Consider the following 26,035-nt stretch of genomic DNA (forward strand, 5'->3'; position numbering starts at 1 on the left):
GGTATAGGGTGAGCATCAGTTTTGGTTACCTGATTGAGACCTCTATAGTCTACACAAAACCGCATTTCCTTCTTTCCATCCTTGGAATGAGGTTTTGGTACAAGTACCACAGGAGAGGCCCATGGACTTTCAGAGTGCTCAACCACTCCTAGTTCAAGCATTTTCTGTACTTCTTGCTTTATGCAGTCTCTGACATGGTCAGGCTGCCTATAGATCTTACTTTTGACAGGCAAGCTGTCTCCAGTATCTATAGTGGGCTCACACCAAGAAGTGGTGCCTGGCACAGTAGAGAAGAGTTCAGAAAACTGACCCAGGAGATTTATGCAGTGGTCTTTCTGCTCAGCAGTAGGACAATCTGCCAAAACTACACCTTCCACTAGAGCATCTTGTTCTGTGGAAGAGAAGAAATCAGGGAGAGGGTCACTCTTCTTCCTGTCCCTCATCTGTTGCCATGAGCAGGGTGAGATCAGCCCTGTCATAGTAGGGTTTCAGGCGATTGACATGGAGCACCCTAAGGGGACTCCTGGCAGTGCCTAAGTCAACTAAGTAGGTGACTTCACCCTTCTTTTCAACAATTATGTGGGGACCACTCCATTTATCTGGGAGTGCTCTTGGGGCCACAGGCTCCAAGACCCACACTTTCTGCCCTAGTTGGTACTGAACCAAAACAGCCTTCTGGTCATGCCATTGCTTTTGGAGCTCTTGGCTGGCCTGAAGGTTTTTACTGGCCTTTTTCATGTACTCAGCCATCCTAGATCTGAGGCCAAGTACATAGTCCACTATGTCTTGCTTTGGAGCTTTTAAAGGTTGTTCCCAACCCTCCTTAACAAGTGTTAGAGGACCTCATTTGGGTGTCCAAATAGGAGTTCAAAGGGGCTGAAGCCCACTCCTTTTTGGGGTACCTCCCTGAAAGCAAAAAGGAGGCAAGGTAACAGGATATCCCATCTCCTGCGGAGTTTTTCAGGGAGTCCCATAATCATGCCTTTGAGAGTTTTGTTAAATCTCTCCACCAGTCCATTTGTTTGTGGATGATAGGGTGTGGTGAACTTGTATGTCAACCCACATTCCTTCCACGTGGCCTTTAAGTAAGCAGACATGAAATTGCTTCCCCTGTCTGATACCACCTCTTTTGGGAAGCCCACTCTGGAAAAAGATTCCCAGGAGGGCCTTTGCCACTGCAGGAGCTGAAGTGGTCCTTAGAGGAATTGCTTCAGGATATCTGGTGGCATGGTCCACTACCACCAAGATAAACCTATTGCCTGAAGCAGTAGGAGGGTCAAGGGGGCCAACTATGTCAACCCCTACCCTTTCAAAGGGAACCCCAACCACAGGCAGTGGAATAAGGGGTGCCTTTGGAGTGCCACCTGTCTTGCCACTGGCTTGACAGGTTTCACAGGACTTACAAAATTCCTTTGTGTCCTCTGACATTCTAGGCCAATGAAACAAGGGAACAAGCCTGTCCCAAGTTTTCATTTGCCCCAAATGTCCAGCTAAGGGAATGTCGTGGGCTAGAGTTAGGAGGAACTTTCTGTACTCCTGAGGAATCACCAATCTCATGGCAGCTCCAGGTTTTGGATCCCTTGCTTCAGTGTACAAGAGGTTGTCCTCCCAGTAAACTCTGTGAGAGTCACTGACATCCCCATTTGCTTGTTTGACAGCTTGCTGCCTTAGACCCTCTAGTGTGGGACAGGTATGCTGTGCCACACTCCGCTCCTCCCTGGCAGGCCCCCCTTCACCCAAAAGCTCAGCCGTGTCTGCTTCCAGCTCCTCTGGTGTAGGTTCTGCACAGGGTGGAAATTCTTCTTCCTCAGAAGTAGAATCCACTGTAGAGGGAGGGATAGTAGGTAGTGTTTTACCTTTACTAACCCTAGCTTTAGGGAGCACTTGGTCCATTCTTCCAGGATCCAAGTCACCCTGTCCTTTTTGCTTTTTGGCCTGAGCCCTGGTCAAAGCAAAAATATGCCCTGGAATGCCCAGCATTGCTGCATGAGCCTCCAACTCCACTTCTGCCCAAGCTGATGTCTCTAAATCATTTCCTAATAGACAATCTACAGGTAAATCTAAGGCAACCACAACTTTCTTTGGACCAGTAACCCCCCCCCCCCCCCCCCATTGAGTGGTGTTATGAGCATCGGTTACTTGGTACTGGTGACCAAGTAGGTGTTGTTCAGGGTGGACCAGTTTCTCTATTACCATTGCAACACTGGCACCTGTGTCCCTGTAGGCCTAAACCTCAACACCATTTATTAGGGGTAGTTGCTTGTACTTATCCATGTTAAGGGGACAAGCAACCAAGGTGGCTAAATCTATAGCCCCCTCAGAGACTAACACAGCCTCTGTGGTCTCCCTAACAAGACCAACCCCAACTAAGTTACCAAAAGTGAGCCCAGCTACTCCCTTGGATTGGCTATTAGTAGGTTTGCTCCCACCACCACTGCTATTACTAGGGGCACTAGGTGTAGCAGCAGGGGTTGTAGTGGTAGGAGGCTTGGTGCTTTTCTTTGGACAACTGGGATCTGTTGTCCAATGGCCTTTTATTTTACATAAATAGCACCATGTTTTTTTTTCTTTGTTTTGATTTGAAGAGGATTTGGGCCCACCACCCCCACAAAAGTGTTTTTGTGGGCCTGATGAAGACTCATTTTTAGATTTGTCCCCACCCTTGTCAGAAGACTTACCATCCTTCTTCTTGCCATCTTTGTCACCCCCTGTATGAACTTTTCTGTTCACCCTTGTTCTGACCCATTTGTCTGCCTTCTTTCCCAATTCTTGGGGAGAGGTCAGATCAGAGTCTACCAGGTACTGGTGTAACAAATCAGACATACAATTATTAAGAATATGCTCTCTCAGGATTAAGTTATACAGGCTTTCATAGTCAGAAACTTAACTGCCATGTAACCACCCCTCCAAGGCCTTCACTGAATGGTCAACAAAGTCTACCCAGTCTTGTGAAGACTCCTTTTTGGTTTCTCTGAACTTCATCCTGTACTGTTCAGTGGTTAAGCCATAACTATCTAGGAGTGCATTCTTAAGAACTGCAAAATTATTGGCATCACTTTCCTTTACAGTAAGGAGCCTATCCCTACCCTTTCCACTGAAAGATAGCCATAGGATAGCAGCCCACTGCCTTTGAGGGACCTCCTGTACAACACAGGCCCTCTCAAGTGCAGCAAACCACTTGTTAATGTCATCCCCCTCCTTGTAAGGGGGAACTATCTTGTGCAGATTCCTAGAATCATGCTCTTTTGCAGGATGACTATTTGGAATACTGCTGCTGCCACCATGGGTTTCAAAACCCAATTTCTGTCTTTCTCTTTCTATCTCTAAGGACTGCCTATCTAAATCCAGCTGTTGCTTCTTGAGCTTCAGCCTGGATTGTTCCACTCTCAATCTATTGAGCTCCCTTTCTAACACTCTGTCATCAGGGTGGGTGGGTGAGGCATGTCTTGAAACAGAAGTATGGTGAGAATGAACAGAGGGAGACCTGACCCTGACAGATGGCACTCTAACAACCTGGCTAACAGAAGTAACACTCCTACTATGATGGGAAGGAACACTCTTACTGTGATGCGAGGTAACACTCTTACTGTGGTGTGAAATCACATCAGTACCAGTTATGCTAGGTGGTCTGCTAATGGTCAGGTGGGGAAGGTTCCCTTCTAAATCCTTTGCTAGGGGTGCCCCATGGTCAGATTGGGAACCATCAGCTAATTTCTCAACAGAAGTGCCAACTCTGGTCTTATCTTGTTCAATGAGCATATTAACCAACAGTTCTCTACAGGGATTCTTCCCTACCCCTAAACCTCTTTCAATGCAGAGACTCCTTGCTCCTTTCCAGCTAGAGTGATCATAAGCAAGTTTGGACAGATCAACAGTTTGGCCTGTGCCAGACATTTTAGAAAGTGTTTAAGGGATAGAAAAAGAAAGAAAACGTTTTTAGAACTTTTTAGAAAGTTTAGAGGTACTTTTCAGCACTTAGCAAAGAAGTGAGAGAAGAAAAGCAAAACTTTTTGGTTAGGTGTACATACACTGAACTTGTTTTGTATATTTTTCTCTTATGAAAAGTACAGTGACAAAAGTGGTAAGTAGTTGCAAAGTACTTATCCCACCGCTGCACAACCAACGTAGGAGGCTGGACTGGCTTGTAGTGAGTACCAAGGGGTACTTACACCTTGCACCAGGCCCAGGTATCCCTTACTAGAGTAGAGGGGTGTCTAGCAGCTTAAGCTGATAGAAAAGGTAGCTTAGCAGAGCAGCTTAGGCTGAACTAGGAGACGAGTGAAGCTCCTACAGTACCACTAGTGTCACTTGCACAATATCATAAGAAAACACAATACACAGATATACTAAAAATAAAGGTACTTTATTTTTATGACAATATGCCAAAGTATCTCAGGGAGTACCCTCAGTATGAGGATAGCAAATATACACAAGATATATGTACACAATACCAAAATATGCAGTAATAGCAATAGAAAACAGTGCAAACAATGTATAGTCACAATAGAATGCAATGGGGGCACATAGGGATAGGGGCAACACAAACCATATACTCTAGAAGTGGAATGCGAACCACGAATGGACCCCAAACCTATGTGACCTTGTAGAGGGTCGCTGGGACTGTAAAGAAACAGTGAGGGTTAGAAAAATAGCCCACCCCAAGACCCTGAAAAGTGGGTGCCAAGTGCACCTAAGTTCCCCAAAGAGCACAGAAGTCGTGATAGGGGAATTCTCCAGGAAAGACCAACACCAGCAATGCAACAACAATGGATTTCCAGACGAGGGTACCTGTGGAACAAGGGGACCAAGTCCAAAAGTCACAATCAAGTCGGGAGTGGGCAGATGCCCAGGAAATGCCAGCTGTGGGTGCAAAGAAGCTGCCACCGGATGGTAGAAGCTGAGGATTCTGCAAGAACGACAAGGGCTAGAAACTTCCCCTTTGGAGGATGGATGTCCCACGTCGTGAAGAGTCGTGCAGAAGTGTTTTCCCGCAGAAAGACCGCAAACAAGCCTTGCTAGCTGCAAGGGTTGAGGTTAGGGTTTTTGGATGCTGCTGTGGCCCAGGAGGGACCAGGATGTCGCCAATTGCGTGAGGGGACAGAGGGGGCGTCCAGCAAGACAAAGAGCCCACTCAGAAGCAAGCAGCACCCGCAGAAGTGCCGGAACAGGCACTACGAAGTGGAGTGAATCAGTGCTCACCCGAAGTTGCACAAGAGAGTCCCACGCCGCCGGAGGACAACTCAGGAGGTCGTGCAATGCAGGTTAGAGTGCCGGGGACCCAGGCTTGGCTGTGCACGAAGGAAATCCTCGGTGAGTGCAAAGGAGCCGGAGTAGCTGCAAAACACGCGGTTCCCAGCAATGCAGTCTAGCGTGGGGAGGCAAGGACTTACCTCCACCAAACTTGGACTGAAGAGTCACTGGACTGTGGGAGTCACTTGGACAGAGTTGCTGAGTTCAAGGGACCTCGCTCGTCGTGCTGAGAGGAGACCCAGAGGACCGGTGATGCAGTTCTTTGGTGCCTGCGGTTGCAGGGGGAAGAGTCCGTCGACCCACAGGAGATTTCTTCGGAGCTTCTAGTGCAGAGAGGAGGCAGACTACCCCCACAGCATGCACCACCAGGAAAACAGTCGAGAAGGCGGCAGTATCAGCGTTACAAGGTCGCAGTAGTCGTCTTTGCTACTTTGTTGCAGTTTTGCGGGCTTCCAGCGCGGTCTGCAGTCGATTCCTTGGCAGAAGGTGAAGAGAGAGATGCAGAGGAACTCTGATGAGCTCTTGCATTCGTTATCTAAGGAATTCCCCAAAGCAGAGACCCTAAATAGCCAGAAAAGGAGGTTTGGCTACCTAGGAGAGAGGATAGGCTAGCAACACCTGAAGGAGCCTATCAGAAGGAGTCTCTGACGTCACCTGCTGGCACTGGCCACTCAGAGCAGTGCCACTCAGAGCAGTCCAGTGTGCAACCAGCACCTCTGTTTCCAAGATGGCAGAGGTCTGGAGCACACTGGAGGAGCTCTGGGCACCTCCCAGGGGAGGTGCAGGTCAGGGGAGTGGTCACTCCCCTTTCCTTTGTCCAGTTTCGCACCAGAGCAGGGCTGAGGGGTCCCTGAACCGGTGTAGACTGGCTTATGCAGAAATGGGCACCATCTGTGCCCATGAAAGCATTTCCACAGGCTGGGGGAGGCTACTCCTCCCCTGCCTTAACACCTTTTTCCAAAGGGAGAGGGTGTAACACCCTCTCTCTGAGGAAGTCCTTTGTTCTGCCTTCCTGGGCCAAGCCTGGCTGGACCCCAGGAGGGCAGAAACCTGTCTGAGGGGTTGGCAGCAGCAACAGCTGCAGTGAAACCCCTGAAAAGGCAGTTTGGCAGTACCCGGGTCTGTGCTAGAGACCCGGGGAATCATGGGATTGTCTCCCCAATACCAGCATGGCTTTGGGGGGGCAATTCCGTGATCTTAGACATGTTACAAGCCCATGTTCGGAGTTACCATTGTGAAGCTACACATAGGTCGTGACCTATGTGTAGTGCACGCGTGTAATGGTGTCCCCGCACTCACAAAGTCCGGGGAATTTGCCCTGAACAATGTGGGAGCACCTTGGCTAGTGCCAGGGTGCCCACACACTAAGTAACTTAGCACCCAACCTTTACCAGGTAAAGGTTAGACATATAGGTGACTTATAAGTTACTTAAGTGCAGTGGTAAATGGCTGTGAAATAACGTGGACGTTATTTCACTCAGGCTGCAGTGGCAGGCCTGTGTACGAATTGTTAGAGCTCCCTATGGGTGGCAAAAGAAATGCTGCAGCCCATAGGGATCTCCTGGAACCCCAATACCCTGGGTACCTCAGTACCATATACTAGGGAATTATAAGGGTGTTCCAGTATGCCAATGTAAATTGGTAAAATTGTTCACTAGCCTGTTAGTGACAAATTGGAAAGAAATGAGAGCATAACCACTGAGGTTCTGATTAGCAGAGCCTCAGTGAGACAGTTAGTCATAACACAGGTAACACATACAGGGCACACTTATGAGCACTGGGGCCCTGGCTGGCAGGGTCCCAGTGACACATACAACTAAAACAACATATATACAGTGAAATATGGGGGTAACATGCCAGGCAAGATGGTACTTTCCTACAAAGACCAACACTGAAGTCAACTTATAGTAAGTAGCAGGCGGGATCGAAGTCCTTTTATTGAATACAGCAGGTCTTGCCGACAGCGAATGCGCGCTGCCCATGCTTGACCTAAAAATGGGCACTTTCCACCTCAGATATGCCTCCTGCTTAACCATTCACCTAGTTGCTTCTCCACTGTAGCCCTCCATGCCTTGAAACTTGGAAGTACCTCCCAACGCTGCTCCTGGGCCAATGCCAAAGGTGCATTGTTCAGCATCACCAGACACTTAATTTCCACCCCACCTCCATCATACACAACTACGCTCCCCACACCACCATCACTCACAGCTCCCGACCGTCAATGGCCTGCCACTTCCTCAACATCCACTCGTCACATATGCCACCAAAAAAGGAGACCTCCTACACAACCTCTTACTGGGCCTGCTCTTCTTAATTGAAACATGGTTCACAGCAGCACAGGCCTCTAACATCACTAAGGCGATCCTTCTGTATACAAGATCCAAAGACAGGACAGACCCAGAGGAGGACTGCATATCTAAGAAAACTTACTGCTTGACCATGTCTGCCAACACCAAAAATAACTTGGAGTACCTGGCTTTCAACAATTCCACCCTGGGTGGTGCTCTCATCAATCGCCGTCCCACACCGTGCAACAACTTTGGCAGCACTATTGAAGACATGGAGGACCCGACCACACTCATTCACCCATCAAACGAAGGACCTCCAACACGCCACCAGACCCCTCCTGGACCCCATCTTTATCAACCTTAGCATCATCTGTGGACAAGCACACCCACCTCACCAAGACTAACAATGCCCCTGTCCATTTAATAATACTTATACTCAACCAGCATGGAACAGCTACCTCCAAATTCACTTGAAGGAACTGGAATAGGATCCCATAAGAAAATGTGGCTTCAGAAGTGCATTCCCACCAACAACAAAATCACCACAACCTCTTGTGATCTATCAACTTTGACATTTGGATCGGCTCCTGCATTAGACTGGCTCTGCTAAAAACCACCACTGCCACCAGGACCGGGTCACAAGCAAGCTGGCACATTGAAGAGCTCAGACTCAACAAATACCACAGCAAGCAACTCTAGCCCTGATGGAGACAGACCCACGATGACACCAATAAAACCACCTACAAATCAGCCCTCAGATTGTGCTAGCAGCAAATCAGATCACCACTCAAGAAACATATCAATGACAGCAGAAACAGTGCCAAAGAAATCTTTATCATGAAGATATTCACCACACCCTCTGCAAACTCCTCTAGCATCACCCCCTCATAAGACTTCTGCTCCCAGCTCTCCCACTGTTTCAGCACCAATATCTACATCAACTTTGACCCATTACCCTCCAGTCAAGACAAGCCCTCAGAAGCCTACCAACACCACATCAGAAACCGCCATGACCATGCACCTCATCCTTTCGGGAGAACAATTGGAGCCCTACCCTCACCCTATCTTTACCAAATGATTGGACACCCAATGAGTTGCGCTTGAATCTAGATAGCGAAAAACTCCATTAACACAGCCAAACTGCCGGGCGCCTGTAAGCATGCCACAGTACCACCACCACCCCCCACCCCCCAAGAAACCTCAGTTGACCCGAAGACTCTGACTAAATAATGCCTGATCTCCTTACTGCCCTACCCTGCTAAAGTCCAGGAGAAAAATCATCTACAAGAGACTAGCAAACCACCTAAACTATAAACCCTTTCTCAACCCCACCCAATCTGGCTTCAGGCCCAACAACAGCAATGAGACGGCCCTCACTGCTGCTACAGATGACAAACAGATCGCAGACAGAGAAGACACCAACAGCTTTATTCTCCTCATTAAACAGATCCACTAAGCCGGCATATAAGGACCTGTTCTGCACTGGATCTGCTTCTTCCTCACCAGCCACATTCTGTCAGTTAGCCAGGACACTTACACATCAAGCACGGACAACCTCAAATGCAAAGTAATGTAATGTTAATCTCTCAGCCCCAGGCTAACCTCAACCAAACTCACACAATCAACATCATCATTTATGCAGACGACATCCAGCTCACCCTCTTCCTCTCGGATGAAACTTCCAGCACTCAGACTAACTCCAATCTCTGTACATCCAAAGTTAATAGATTAATGAACACCGACTGCCTGAAACTCAACACAGACGAAACAATCTTTGGCATACACACTTTGCCATTAAGCTCCACCTGGATCTCAAACAAAATTCCTGCCAGAATGGGACTGGAATGATAAACAAGGTAGCAAGGCTGATGGTAGAAAATACTTGTATAGATTTCACCATTACCTTGAAAAACAAGACCCTGCCTCACAGATCCAGTATTGCATTTCAGATCGCAGTACTCAAAGTACTTGGATGGAATGTCTGCCAGTCTGACATCCTTGTCCAGTTCTGAATATATTCTCATGGACACATACTTGCCTCTAATTATTTTCAATATATTATTCTCAATATGTACCTCCCCGATACCCTGCCTGCTGCTCTCTCACTTCCAACAGTAAGCAGGAACTACATTTCAGGACAAGGATTTTCTAAAAATGGAGCAGGAATAAAATAACAAATTAGTGGTTTTAAATAACACCAACCTGTAAGCCTCACTGGGGTCATATTTGTCTAGATATTATGCCCCCTGTAAAATAACCAGGATACTAAAACAGTAATGAAATACATAGGAAATATGTCTAACATACCTTTAAACATTCTGCATCCAGAGGTGCTTCTCCCTCTCCTCCACTATCAAAGAACAGCTTTTGGATTATCTGTCTGTTGCTGACCTGAAAACAAAAACCATCCACAGTGAAAGCAAAATTTCAGCAGAAAGGAAAGACTATTTTAAAAAAAACTAAAAAAACTATTGGACTCGGAAAACACTGATACAGTATTCTTGCAACACTCAACTATCGCCCAAGCCACTATTGTTCGTTTGCATTCTTCGTGTAAATCCCTACACATTTTGTGGCACACAGAGCAGTTATGTAATTTGGTACTAGTATAAGTAGTGTTCGACAATTACTTGGACCCACAGCACTTATGCAGACTATGGAGTACAGTTGCAAGTCATCCAACAGGGAGAAGATTAATCGACAATCACATGTTGTTAGACTTATGGCTGTGTTCTATAAAGGTAGATAGGCCTTGTGATATTCCAACCTAATACATTTAAGTGTGTGTGTGTGGGTTGACAATGGGTGGCATTTCGTAGTAGATGTACTATATTTGTGGCCTTCTCCCGGATCCAGTCAGTCGATGACCATCTGTCACAGGTTTAGATCAGACAGAGCACGTATGTCTAGCTGATCTTTTATTCTTTTGAAGGCTGTACCTAGCTGGAGTGGTTAACTGTACTGTTGTAGTTCTACTAGCTGATCTCATCTAAGAAGGTAGTATCCTGGAGATTGATTAGCAAGTTGTCTTGCTCACTAGTGTCTGTTACACTAAGATTAAATATTTAGGCTTTCCCATTAGGTCCCAATCGTCATGCATTGTTCTGGTGTGGTTAAACACTATCCTGCGTCCCTGGTCTCTGTTTTTCTCTTATCAGTGCTGAATTCCCCGTGCATGGACCCCTAAGACCTGGCTAAAGCGGTTTGGTATTTCAGATCTACATATCTTCCATATTAGGAGTTTGTGAATTTACAGATGTGAATAATAGGTTAGTTGTGCAGTCCGCTGTACAAGTTGTCAGTCATCCTCAAGTCAAGACAAGTTCTGTGCAGAGGGGAATTTAGGGATTCTATCCCAGTTTCAGATTACATCTGCCCTAGCATGTATGGAGGGCTCACAAATCATTTTTAAAGGTAATATAATTACATTTCTCTCTGTAATGTCCTCTCACCAAATGAATAAGCTAAACTACCACCACAGAACATGGTTAGCATGATAAACCAGTATTTAAAATTTGTATTCACAGATTTAAGGGTTCTAAAGCCTAAACACTCCAATTACCAGCTAAATGTAACACATTCACAAAGATGAAAGAAAGAATGAGCTTTGACCTGCTCTTACCCATAAAGGAGATTTCGTCCACACATTTTTTTATGGCTTGCATCTAAGTGAACTCATTTTGGTAGGAGAGCCACCAGAAAAACTTTTCTGAGCTTGTGCATTAGCTTAGGACTAAGCTCAGGTTACCAAACACAAAGGTTACCACAGAACTCTCAAAATAAGATACCAATCAATGACTAACTCAAAGTAGCATCAATCATTCATGCAGTACCTGAATTCTGCACTGTGGACATGTCCGGTGAGGGGCAGTGCTAAACCACTGATTAAGACTGGAGAAGAAAAACATCAAATTATGGTTAAAAATAAACAAATGATACAACAATACTACAGTTACAAAATGCCATCACAGTTGCAAGATCACAATGCAATACATGTTAGAGTCTCAATTCGTGCAACAAATCTTCAATATAGTATAACAATGTAAGAGTTGAAATCTGGGGGGTCTGGACCAGACAATGTTTTTTGGAATGGAAGCTGCAACTGCTTGTGTGCAACCAAAACGTTAGAGAATGTTTTATGTACTGAAGAACTAAAAAGGTTATCCATGTAAATGTAAGACATTGCCCTTGAAGCTAAGTTTGTGCAGTTGTATTTATATGCTATAAACACATTTGGGCAACCCAAAACTCCTCCAAGGTAGTGGGTAACTGAAAGGAAAACAAGCAAGGGAAACTTATGAAGGAATTATAAGAAATGTCTTCACAACACTATCATTCCTTATTTCTTCCCCTTTCCTTGCTTCTTTCTTTCCTTTCTTGCTTTTCTTCCTCTCCTCCCATTCTCTTTCCAGCCTTCCTCTTTCTTTCCTTCTTCCATGTCTTCCTCTACTTTCCTTCCTTGTCTTCCTCATTCTTTCTTTCCTTCTAGCCTTCCTCTTTCTTTCCTTTAGCTTTGCCTATATTCCTTTCTAACCTTTTTCTTTCTTTTCTCTGCTTTTTCTTTCTGGCTCTTCTTTATTGCCTTTTACTTTATTTCCTTCTTCCTTTCTTGCCTTCCTCATTTCTTTCATACTTTCTTTCTCGTCTTCTTTCCCAAACGAATAGCTCAATGCGAGACGGACTGGCTGTTTTAAGTTTGTGTTAGGCAACAAATTTTGATTCTCCTTAAATTATGTGTGTAACAGTTGCCTATATGGGTTTACAGACAGACTGTCCAATAGTCTGTGGTTCTGTCATTTACATTTTCCTTCCACCCACTTCAGCATGCATCCAGTGGTAATGTGTCAGCCGCCTTCAGTCATTGGCTGACCTCACTATGAATTACATCTTGCTGGTCTTACACAAGGAGCACAACATTACACAAAGTAGTTCCCTTCAGTGCCAGGGAGTACCATGGCAACCAATACTTTTTTGAGACCAAGACAACATTTTTTCCTTTAGCCAATGTTTTTGTTTAGATTAAGGAATATCGCAGGTGGAGATTTTTTTGCAATGGTATGTAATCTATGGATGTAAACAGAAAGAAACAGTTCAAAAACGGCTCCAGGGGAGGGTGGCTTGATAGTCTTTCTAAAAACACTCAACTTTAAAGAGGTGCCAGATGCTAGACTCACTGCAAAAGCAATGCTTGTTGAGACCCCCCCTAGGGGTGACCGTCAAGCAAAGTGGCAGTGGAAAATTCATCAGACAAGGGGTTAAAGCTATTTCTATGAAGAAGGCTAAAGTAAACAAACATTGGGGTGTTAATGCAGAAATTAGACCAGCTGGTTTAAACAAAATGCCTGTTGAAGTACTGGTTTTTAGTCATTTGTGGTATAATATATTTTAAATGGGCTAAAAATAATGCACGAGAGGGTCCTACCCAAAACCCCTTTTACACACTTTACTTAAGCAACCGACACACTCACCTCAATATTAAAATATTAACATTTTGGTAGATCTCAAAGGCTTTTATTAATTTCTCATTGAAATGCGTGGCAGTTGAATGTTTTTTTTTTTTATTTTATTTTTTTTTTAAAGAGGCCCAGGAAGCTATTTAAAAGAAACAGATATGTGCTCCCATGGGTAGTGACACCATCTGAAAGAGTTGCTCTTTGTAGTTTTCCTTCACTTAATCTTGTGTGTAGAGGCATCTCCCTGCATGAATGTGCATTAGTGACAACATTTTTTTGTCTCAATTAAATATAAGGAAGTAATAAAATGCCTTTCAATTGTATATTTATTGCCAATGAAAAAGTTACTCTGTATAACAAATTTCGTTCAATCAAACCTTTTTAAACTAGTACAGAAAATTGTGAAATCTGTCAGCACAATGGAATTTTCATAGACATGGAACAGTTAATACATGATATATAAACAAACGGAAAAGAATGTTTTCAGGGTCTAATTTATTCCAAGCAATTGTAGCAGTAGAGGCACATTTACCTGTACACACTCCACCTTTTGCACAGGAAAGTATTTTCTAAAGTTATCATCACCAGCAGCATGTCTCTTATTGCAGACATGTTCTCGGAGATAACTGAACATTTTAATTCTTTATTACAACTCTGATGTTGACAGGCTGCTGTTCTGGAAAGAACATCATATTGGTTCAAACTGTAATGAGGCTTGACTGGTTCTAGCTGTAAATCTCCTTGGCAGGTATCAGTCAACTAGGTGGCAATCAAAACAGCATGCTTAGTGATGTTCAGCTGATTTACAAAGCTCAATAATGGTCAAGTTGAAGCTAAAAGTTTAGAACTTCATTTAAAACCAAAATGGCAGGACAAACAAGGAGCTAGAAAAGTGTAATAAAAACAGATTTACACAACAAACAGAACTGTCCGAGCACTTTCTGGAGGTCAAGAAAGGGTTCCAATGTTCTGCATAAAGGTTACCACTTATGCATAAATAAACTATAGGCCTCACTTAAAGTGCCACAGTAATTTAGATGACAAGCATCAATATTTTGGTTTTGGTCAAACCTGGTAGAGCCCCATTTGCTCCTAGATAATGGGAAAAAACTATCTGCTGTGTGGTGTGTAGCAAATATACAGGTGTCCCATGAATCCTCTCATATCTTCTCTTGAGAAAGACCCTTTAGGGGGGTAGATAATCAGTCATGCCAGAGACGGTTTATTTTTAGTTCTTTCCTCATCCCACCCCAGACTGAGCATACACACAGAAAGATAAGCAAGCCAAGAACAAAACACATGCAGAACAATTATGGCTTCAAAAACACACCTTGTCTACTCACTATGGCAAGTCAACATTTGATAGGATGAGACAGTTTGGATGTATATGTGTCCTGTGTGGCAAGACGCGTCAGGTTCCTGGCACCTCACTGAGCACAGCAACCCCATCATCAGCTGATCACCGCCTGAACATTCCATGAACACAGTACGAGTATGTATGCAGCTGCACTGTGTTGAATATACTAATAGGCGTACACGGTTTCATTCAGGAGTGTAGGCGTCGCTCAAGCTACACCCCAAATGAAGACCACTAAACTCACCTATTTAGGAGATAAGTTTCATGCCTACAATAACACACTGTACTTGAGATTGGGATTCTGGTGCCCACAGTGATCATGGCAGTCCATGCACACCTTGCTCTTGTAATAAAGTGTGGTGGGTATCCATACAAAGGTAATAATAATACTACTAAAACAAAGACAACATATATAAACAATGGTGTGCAATAGCAGTGGTTAATGATACTACATTATAACCATAACATTACAGAAAGCAAAACATATATCTCAAAACTCTCGGTATCAGTAACACTACAGTATGAGACAATGTAGTCCAAAAACCCCGAGACTTCTTAAGTGACATCTACAGGCAATTAATGAAGGGCCCTTTGAGCAAAGGCAATCTATTGACAAGTATCAGAAATACAAGCACACACAGGGAAGTACAGAATTCTCTTTATGTGATGCTGTGCTGATTTTAGCAAGAGATATGTAGACACATCCCATGTATACATGTAAAAATGACTGCGGCACTGCACTTGGAATAAACTGCCAATAATAGCCATACTCCTAATGACACTGCGCAGTCGGCACACTGCACTATTAGCACAAGCATACACTGAGGGTGCATCTGGTCCAGTGGAGGCCATCTCTATTCTGGAGAAGCAACACAGAACTAGTTGGAACATCTCCCAACGGTTTTAAAATGTAGACTACTCCACATGAAGGCACAAGGTATGTTGGAATTAATCAGATGAGAAAAGGTTTCACACCAAACAATACATGAGTAATGTATGTCCCAAAGCTCCTCCCACCAGAAAGCCTTTTTAGTCAAAAAGCACAGATTGAGACTGTAAGGGAATTTAGGAGAAAGGGAAGAGGACAGTCCCTCTAGGGGACTGTACAGTCATAAGGCATCCATTAGACAACCAAAGACAAGTAAATTCACTTTGGACAACCTGGAACCTAGGTGAGGAAGGGCATTTAAGGCACAGAACACTACAAAAAGGGAAAGCTTTCAGTGGTGTCTGGACTCTATTACAAAGAGAACTTAAGTGTCTGAGAGAATGAGGCAGTTTGTGCTTTAAATTGTGTGCCTCTCCTTCCAACCTCCTTACCCAAGATACAGTCTAAAGAGTCTACGCAGCTGCCAGTTACTTTGCGTTTAATGAGAGTTGGAGGATTGATCAAATTCCTTTGGGGCTCACTGTCCAGAGAAATGCTGTGTTATGCTGATTGCTGACAGAGACCTCCTCCTTGAACACTTGAAGGAGAAGCTTCAGTCCAAAGAAAGACGTGGAGAGACGTCCCTGCCCTCAAAGTGGAAAAGACTAATCTGACTTTGCTGGGACTTGTTCCTGGTGCTGCTGTGGGTAAAGCCTGGAAAGTGTCCAATGACAAAAGGTGGAAGTCTGCAGAGAATAGACAAGCCTTGGGTAAGCAAGAGTTGGTGCTATTCATAGATGAACTCTAATCTCCGAAATGGACATGACCTAGTAGATCTTTGAAAGGTATGTGCCCACGGAGGCACCGAGTGTTACTATAGGTGACATTACATGGATATTACTGGGAAGTGTTATCTGACTAGCTAAAGGTCAGAAACAATATTTGATGTGTATTTATTACATGTGGACAATCAAAAACATTGACAATATCGATCCACTTTGATTAGAATGTGTCATGACCATGTGTTAGTTTCCTCATGAGACCAGAGTAGTGTCCGCCACTAGGAGGAATCCTGAGAAGTTTTCCGCAAATACCCACTCAGATGTTTCGGTGCAGATGATAAGGATAAGAAAAGTATGGTTTGTGTTCAAGGGATGACAGCTGCAGTGTGCAATCATGCAAAGGAAATAAATACTTCAGTGACGGAAATATGTAAAGACATCAAACGCCTCTAACAATGCATGTGTATCATACATACCTGGGTGCCAGTGAGGGACCCCAAATCACAATATTTCACTGAACCCCAATATTTTATGTAGCCTAGTTTTTACCTCAGATAGTTCAGCTCTGATCTCTTGTTGATCTAGCGGCAAGAAACTACTCTCACTGTTAATCTCAATTCAGAGGAGTAAAATCCAAAATAGACACTGGGACGACAAGAAATGGGTTCTAGATCAAAATTAAATGTAAGGAGATTTATTACAGAACTGTTAAATAATACAAAAAAATACATAAGTTACCATAAAACTCAGATACAGAATACATAATCATAAATGATAGTAAAATTTCCATTTTAGGAGTTAAATATCTATAGATTCTAAATGTCAAACTCATGAAGAGTGGAGACAGCATTCCAAGTAAGGAAAAGAAAGTATCAAAATAATTAGCCAAAATCTCAGCAGGAAAATGAGAAGTTGCTGCCAAACCTTCAAAAACATGGGTTTTTATACACAATTTATGCATAACAATTAGCAAAAACTGCAAATTCAGCTTGGTATCATCATGGTTAGATCGCACTGACAAATAAAAAACAACTTAATTATTAAAACATCTTAACACTAACCCATTTTATACGATAAGGGAAATCTGCTTGCCTCTTCAACAACTGCACTCGGGAAGTATACAATATAATATGAAACATTCCTCAAAAAAGCTCACAGAATTGTGTTCTTTTGTACGCCTGCAACAGAACTTCCAGTGGTACACAATGGAAAGTTTCTCACAATACAAGCTTTCTAATACAATAGCCCTTTAAGCCCTAGCACAGGATGCTCTGCGGAAACTGAAGAGAGAAGACTTGGAGCGAATCTCTGATTGGGGTGTGTGAGGGACTGAGATGAGCAAGATGAAAAGAACACTAGAAAGTATGTTTCATTTTAAATAAATTTCCTCTCATGAAACTGTGGCATAACTATACTATATTATTAATCATATTTCTAAACAAATGAAATCATTTAAGTGCAATATGATTAGTTCATCGGTTACGATAATACATCATTAAAATCACTAATTTTAAAAACATTTTACCAAAATTGCACATTAAAAAATAAATAAATACTTCTACACCAGGCCCTATGTGAAACTGAACCCAACCAAGACAGAGTTTGTGTTAATTGCCAAGAACAACAAACAAAAAACAGTACAAAAGTTGGCTCAATTATATGAAAGTTGACAGCTTCAAACACAATCTTGCACTGAATGTCAAGTCATCTGGATTCACCCCGGGCATCAACCTCACCCTTATGGATCACTATGCCAAAAAATAAAGAAGGCCTGGTACTAGCTTGTAAAGAACATCAAATTGTTTCTTCCTGAAAGCAACTTCAGAGCGGCTGTTCAAGCCCCCATATTCTTGCTTTAGGATAAAGGTAATGCACTGCTTATGTCCTCCTCTATACTGGGCCCCCTTGAGGGCAACCTACATGCTGCAGCACATATAACCAAGAGGCTGAAAAAATATAATCACATCACCCACACTCTGATGATACTTCATTGGCTCCTCTTGCAAGCCCACATTATCTTCAAGGACAGCTGCATCATTAAAGTCATCAAGACCAGCACCCCTGCTTATCATGCAGACAGGTTCACCATTGACAGGGGTTCTCATCAAACCTGTAGCCAGGAAACCATTGCATTAGAGAATAAATGTAAAAAAGAGAAAACGGTCAGGTGGCCTTTTCCATCTGTGCACCCAGGATCTCAAACAAAATACCTGTATCCCTCAGGACCACCACAATTCTTCTCCAATTTAGGAAAGCTTTGAAGACACACGTCTTTAAAGAATACTAAATCACAATGCAATAATAGTCCAATAACCAACTACCTCTCCTATCACTCACTGACTTTATGAGTATTTCTAAGCCTGTAGAATGCTACAGTGATTTTGGGTATGTTTCCACTGTTACAAATTACATTAAAAATTAAATTAATTGAATTAATGACCCATATGAGTGAAATCTAGGCCTAACCAAAAGCTGTATTTTAACCATGCACTTTCCTTTCTAAACTCTGCATGACCCACATTTGCTTCACTTGCTAACTGAAGTAATGGTGGAAAGATCGGATCAGAGTCACCGGTAAGAGAAACTCCTTTTATTCGATAACCAGCACGGTAACAAGGGAACAGGTCCGCTTCCTCGACACCTCCAGGCTCAACTGACACCAGGAGGATTCCAGCATCAGGGACGCTCGAATCCTAGTGTGTCACCGGCCTCCACATTCTATAATCTAAGAATTAACTCACACACAACACATCCCCTTCCGTAAATACAAATAAATAACTTGGAACAATAAATTAAAATACACATAAAACAAACATATAATGATAAAACATAAGAAGAAGGACATTCCCATTACAATTATCCGGAGGCCGTGTATGAGGCAGCAATATACCCTAACACATAATCCTTCAACCAACTTGGATGGGTTACTTTCCTCTTCTCCTTAGGTCTCAGTCTCACCCCTCCGTCAAAATCATCATCAGGAAGAGAACAACTTCCTTCCAAAATTCCCAAAGGTGAAGAGGTGTCTAAGCAAACACCCTTCGAAACTTCAGAAGGAGCAGAGGTGCCAATTAACTCATCTTCCAACCAATCAGACCATCCTTCTTCATTCCTAAAACCCATCCCATCTTGCCTAATACAATGCTTATTCTTGAATAAAGCAATACGTTTCAAATTCCACACTCGACCATCACTCAATCTAACCGCATTATGCAACACTTCCCTCACTTGTGCAGGATCAAAATATTGGCTCTCATTCTTTCTTACTTTAAAAGGCTTCCTAACACGTACCCAATCACCCACAGCAATTTTGACAGGTTTAACATGATGAGAATGGTCATAGTACACCTTATTTTTTCCTTGGGATTTGTCCAAATTATTTCTCACAAATTCCAGTGACCAATTCTCCACACCAGCACCAAACAACCACGCAGGATTATGCTTACCCCTGGGTTTTCTACCTCTCATAATGACGAAAGGACTCAAACATGTTGTTGGATTCTCAGTAATCCTGTAAGCCCACATCGCTTTGAACACAGCTGTGTGCCAAGCACAAGTATTCATAGAGCTTTGAATAACACTCTTAATGACCCTATTGAATCTCTCAACTGTACCATTTCCAATGGGGTTGTACAAAGACGTAGTTTTGTGTTTGACACCCAGTTTTTCAAAATACATCTTAGCCGTACTCGAGACAAATTGCACACCGTTATCACTCAATAATTTCGTAGGAATTCCCTCCGACAGAAACACCTTGTCCATAAATTCCAATACAGAACCCGTGTCTGCCTTCTCTACTATACCAATTTCTGGCCACTTAGAAAATAGGTCAATAAGGACTACCACATACTCTTGCTCATCTCCAACAGGACCAAACAAATCGACAGCTACACATTCCCATGGTTGCTTTGGTAATAATTTTTGATCCATAGGAGGTTTCAAAGTACACAAAGTTTTGTCTGCTGAAGAACACACTTCACATGACCTTACAAACCTTTCAACTGCTTTATCCACCCCCGGCCACCAAAACAAATCTTTAACCACTGACTTAGTGCGAACAACACCAAAATGACCTTCATGGCACAGATCCAAAACAATATTTCTCATACCATGTGGTGGAATTACTTTATTTCCTCTCATTATGAAATTGTTCTCAACAGAAAGTTCATGCCTAACTTCCCAGAAGTGTCTATTTTGCTCTGTAAGTAGATCTTTCTTAGGCCAACCTTCCAGGACAAATTTCCGCACCATTTGCAAATCTAAATCTTCTTCCATTTCCTTACACCACAAATCCTTATCAAACGTGGAATTCCCAGTGTCATGTACCAGAGCAACACTATAGTCTTCCCAAGGATCATCCACACAACCTTCTAGAGGGCATGGAAGCCTAGATAAACAATCTGCCATCAGATTGTTTTTCCCAGGAACATACACAATTCGATATAAAAAATCCTTCATACGCATAGATAATCTTAAAATTCTCGCAGAAGCCATCACACTACCTTCTGATGTGAGAAGCTTAATCAGAGGCTTATGATCACACTGGATAGTGATGTTCTTACCCCAAATAAATGTACGAAAGTGTTCTAAAGCCCAAGCACATGCTAACGCCTCCTTTTCAATGACAGAGTACTTCTCCTCTGAAGGCGAGAGTGATCTAGATGCGAATAAAATAATCCTCTCCCTTCCATCTTTCCCTTTCTGGGACAACACAGCGCCTAGACCTTTATTGCTAGCATCCGTAGTCACTACAGTATTCAAGTCAGGATCAAAACTTTCTAACTTCATTACCTTGCTTAAATCATCCTTCACACTCAAAAATTCCCTTTCGCATACATCACTCCATACAAATTGAGTATTCTTTTTCAGCAGGAGTATTAAATTATACACCTTTCCTGCAAAATTTTGGATAAATTTCGCACAAAATTCAGCCATTCCCAAAAATGACCTCACATCTTCCTTTGAAATTGGAGTTGCTGCATTAACAATGGCACTAACCAATGATGCTTTCGGTTTCACTCCCTCACCACTGATTTCATGCCCCAAATATTCTACACTTCTCCTGGCAAACTTGCATTTGCTCAATTCGACAGTCAAACCTTTACTTTCCAACACCCCTAAAACATGTTCCAATCGTTCATCATGCATTTTCTGATCACACCCAAACACCAAAATATCATCCTGGAAACACATAACTCCCAAGGATTTTCCAAATAACTTATACATGAGTCTTTGAAAAACTGCAGCTGCAGACGCTAGTAATGGCATCCTTTTATACTGGTAACAACCGAAAGGTGTGATGAAAGCTGTCATCTTCCTTGATCCATTTTCCAAGGGAATCTGATGATAGGCGGCTGATAAGTCAATTGTTGAAAACCAACTTGCGCCTTTAAGATTTGAAACCATTTCATTAATTTTAGGTAATGGGAAGCGGTCGATGACAATATTGTCATTTAAATATCTTAAATCGACACATAAGCGAATTTTCCCATTGCTGCGTCGAGCAATAACCACTGGTGATAACCATTCTGCACTTTCTATAGGTTCAATCACATCCATCCCTACCAGCTTTTCCAATTCTTTTGCAACTTCATCCCTTATCATCAAGGGTACAGGTCTCACCTTATGGATTTTTGGTACAGCGTCCATTTTTAATACAATTTTATGCTCAAAACCAACCAATTTTCCTAAAGGTTTTCCAAAGATCCTGGGAAATTTCCTCTACATTTCCATAGACAGGGTATGCCCATCACTTACTATCAACACTTTTTCCTTGCTGTTAGGATCTAAGATCATGTGAAGTTGTCCTTGATCCTTCCATCCAAGAACTGATGGTCCCCTTTTTGACACATACAATTTTCCTCTGGCACACCTATTTTTAAAAGAGAATTTTAACCATCTAAAACCAACAAGATCAACCTTCTCTCCTGTGTAGCTTTCAGGTCGCACATCAGGTTGCAAAAGTTTCTCACCTAATTTATTCACAAATGTCTTATTCCATATATCCTCATTGACTATAGTGAAAGGTGAGCCAGAGTCTGCGTACATAGTGATTGGAATTCCACCTATTTCCATATCACACATTGGTTTCCCTTTTTTTTCAGCGTCTGTTATGTTCAAAATAAAGTTTCCATCTGCAGTATCCTCTTTAGATTCCAAGTCATCATATTCTTGGTGTTCAATTCCTACGTGAGCATTGCCATTTATTATGCATTTAACTATTTTCTTTTTATTCCTACATACCTTTGCAAAATGACCCACAATGCCACATTTACTACATTTCAATTTCAAAGCTGGACATGATTTAGCATACGCTAAATGTTCCTTGCTGTCACATCTGTAACACCTTTTTCACCGTCATTACTTTGTGGTGTTTTCTGTTCCTTCACTGTTCTACGATTATTTATCCTGCAGATGTTGTCAAAGCTCCCCTCGGCCGATTTTAATTCTGAAACACACCGTTCAGAAATCTCTGCTTTCCTTACAATAGCCACAATTTCCTCCAATGAGGAGTCACCATTAATCCATAATCTCTCTTGAATGGATTGATTGGTGTTGTGCATGACCACTTGATCTCTTATCAAATCATCTTGTATTGAACCAAACTTACAATCAAGGGCCAATTTCTTCAAGTCTGCCACATAGTCGTCAACAGATTCACCCTTCTCCTGTTTTCTTTGGAAAAATTTGTAACGAATAATTCCAATGCAAACTTTGGGTGCAAAGTATTTATCCAAGTCTTGCATAGCCACACCAAAAACACAAACATCTCCACTTATAGGGCTCTTCTGCATTTTGTTGTACGTTTTCAAACCCATAGGTCCCAACGAATGTAGTAAGAGTCTTTTCTTTTGTTCTGCAGGCATCCTGTTTTCAAGATCTATAGCTCCTATATAGTTCAGGAAATAATCTTTCCATTCTGTCCATTTTACCGATGGATTATTCCCAGCAGCCCAAAATGCTTGTGGCGGAACAATCGTGAAATTGGGCTGCGCCATATCACCCACACTTAGGTATGCGGATTCAACAATAACTGTTTCTAATTCGAGGATCTTCTTGACCTGTTCCCTTGTTTAAAGTTGAAAAAAATAAAATAAATGTATATATATCTAATTGTCGTGTTTGTAGTATACTTTACTTCTGTTTGAGCAAAAACAGCCGTATCAGCCACCAAAAAAAAACGTTGTACGCAACAGCGTGTAGAATATGTATCTGTTCAGAGTGTCTCTACGATACCTTGAGTCTCTGTTGCCAAATAAACATCGCGCAACTTGCAATTGCACTTAAGCGTGTTAACGCGTCTCCGTTGCCTAGGAGAAAACACGTGAGTGTAAACACGCGCCTACAGGACGAGCGTATTGACGCGTCTCCGTCAATTGCACTCGAGCGTATTAACGCGTCTCCGTTGCCTAGGAGACAACGCTCGAGCAGCAACTCGCGCCAACAAGTCAATCAACGGTCCGTGCGCGCGCACGCCACCGCCCAGCACGTCTCTACAAAACAAACCCCCCAAAAAAAATACAGGAAGAAAAAAAAAATAACCTGAGTGACGCCAATCCAACAGCGGTGCTAATCCCTTGCACTTAGGATCCCAATGGAAAGTGGAAGCTGAAACCAAGCAGTCAGTGCTTCCAGTGATTCTCCCACCTTCGTCGCCAGATTGAAGTAATGGTGGAAAGATCGGATCAGAGTCACCGGTAAGAGAAACTCCTTTTATTCGATAACCAGCACGGTAACAAGGGAACAGGTCCGCTTCCTCAGCACCTCCAGGCTCAACTGACACCAGGAGGATTCCAGCATCAGGGACGCTCGAATCCTAGTGTGTCACCGGCCTCCACATTCTATAATCTAAGAATTAACTCACACACAACACTAACGTTGACAAATTTTAAACAGCTTTAACTCCGCAGAAATGTTTATATTGTGACTTTTGCATGACCTTTACATGAAGCAAGCTTCCTATGCTAACAAAGAAAGCTACATTATTCTATTTTTAACCGTCTTGACATGCACTGGAATCTTAAAACCTGCAAGACTATTCTGAAAACGTGCTTCTTTACGAATAGGCTTTTACTGTAAAGATGTGTGAGAGAGAAGAGGATATCATATACAAAAAAAAAAAAACTTCAATGACCAAGATGGATGTGAAAATCTTTAATGGAACATTTTGAGCAAAACTTTTACTGTTTGTATCTTTGTTAGAAGTTACTATCTTGAGGGAAACTGTTCCTGTCTTGCGGTTTTCTCGCCTGCTGATTGGTTAACCGAATGATTTATCTGAAAATTTTATAAAACTTGTTTTCTTCGCAATTTGATTATTAAGTGTCCCAGGGGAAAAAAAAAAAAAGATAATTCCCCCTCACACACTCAGCATTCAGAGGTTATGACTGCCAAACAGACGTTGCTCTCTACGTAGACTATTGTCTATTAGACACTGTTACAATATTCTGAGTACTGAGAGCTTCACTGGCTAGACTTCCTCTTAAGACGTTTGTTCCTTTCTGCTTTTTTCTGACTAAAATGATTTATTTTAACTGATTTAGAATACTAGAATAATGATTAGAATATGGGGCACGCTTTATGCAATGTTCTGTAAATCATTTTGACTAATAAAGGAAAAAAATTGAAACTTATGAGAAATAAAACTTTAAAACTTCCAAGTACAACCCTCTACTGACTCCTGAGAATTTACTAAGTTAATAGATTTTACATACTGATGCTGAAATTGTAGCTTTCCTTTCCAGCTCCTTTAAAAGATCCCCTACTGAAAATGCGGAGTATATGATAAATTTAGAATAATTCTCAGCGCTCTCAGCTCTTTAGAAGTATCGCAAAATACATTATTGGCAGCAATATGTAGGGGCCACCAAGGCATTTTGGAAGATACCTCATATTTGCGTTACACCTCAAAGGGCCGGTTGGTCTACTTTTAGGAAAGATATGAACCCCCCATATTTCCACCATCTATGATTTACTATTTCTCAGGAACAGACCAGAATAACTGATCAAAAAAACAGATGTCATCACAGACTTCAGCCCAGAGAATATTCCAGAATTGACTCTGATAACATGACAAAGGAATGGGTCGTATGATTAAATTGCCAGTGACATCAGCGTTAATCTAACTACTCATTCTGAAACCTGAAAAAAACGTATCTCTTAATGTTACCATGCTTCGGTGCCAGTGGTAAATACCTAGCTCTACCACAGGTGACCCGTGACCACTGAGTGTCCCCACACTCCGAGAAAAATCCTCATTGGTGAAAAGTGCCAACTTACCACTACAGACGGGAGGGACGACACTTACTTCTAACAACGTTAAGAGACATGAAGTGCTGTCACTCCCGCTGCAGAGTGCTCTTATTCGCAGTAATCATGGTTAAGGGCCCCACCCTTGTCAAGTAAGCCTTAATGATGGGGAGTAACTATCACTTGTGTTAAGCATTCCTGTCTGAGGCACCACTTACGTCGGAAAATATCGCCCCTCACTTACCAGCAATGGTGGAATGTGTGACCGCAGTGAATCGCGGCAACCTCCCTCACGTTATCGAAGTAATCCGAGCAGATGGTGCACAAGGCACGGATCGGCATTTCGAACGCTAAGAGTATCTGGGCACTGAACGCAATTGAATTAATTCACTTGCCGCACTTTCACACCACTTTAGGATCTTTTACTATTATTACTTCGGCGTCCTAAACACGCGCATGCGTGACCCAAGATTCACTGTCTAGTAAGAGATTTCAAATCTCGCGGGAAAGGACCCGGAAGGAGAAAGCAGGAGAGCCAATTGAGGACGGCATCGCGAGAATGACGTTCACGCGGGGAGGGGCTGTGAGTTGGGGAAAATAAAGAAGCTAATAGAAAGGGGAAATCGTAGGAACCACTATATTGATAGAACAAGGATGTTAATTTGGTATACGCGGAGCGGTGGTTTAGGACGGTGACTAGACCGGCCAAAGGTGTGGACAGTTGCAAAAGCAAACTCGCATGGTACAACGCGTGTGTGTGTGTAATTCGAGAGGTTCGGCAGTCCTTC

General features: G+C 42.7%; 1 protein-coding gene across 1 annotated transcript in view; it reads right to left on the reverse strand.

Annotated features, from left to right (window-relative positions):
- Positions 1 to 25,746, reverse strand: part of TRAIP (TRAF interacting protein) — a 222,037-nt gene extending 196,291 nt beyond the window's left edge. Inside the window, exons 1-3 of the mRNA XM_069206848.1 lie at positions 25,492 to 25,746; positions 11,372 to 11,429; positions 9,846 to 9,929 (exon numbers count right to left, since the gene is read on the reverse strand). Coding sequence (XP_069062949.1) covers positions 9,846 to 9,929; positions 11,372 to 11,429; positions 25,492 to 25,589 — 240 coding nt within the window. The 5' untranslated portion in view covers positions 25,590 to 25,746. The remainder of the gene's footprint in view (positions 1 to 9,845; positions 9,930 to 11,371; positions 11,430 to 25,491) is intronic.
- Positions 25,747 to 26,035: the final 289 nt, after the last annotated feature.

Source organism: Pleurodeles waltl, chromosome 9 (assembly GCF_031143425.1).
Source record: "Pleurodeles waltl isolate 20211129_DDA chromosome 9, aPleWal1.hap1.20221129, whole genome shotgun sequence".
NCBI lineage: Eukaryota > Metazoa > Chordata > Amphibia > Caudata > Salamandridae > Pleurodeles > Pleurodeles waltl.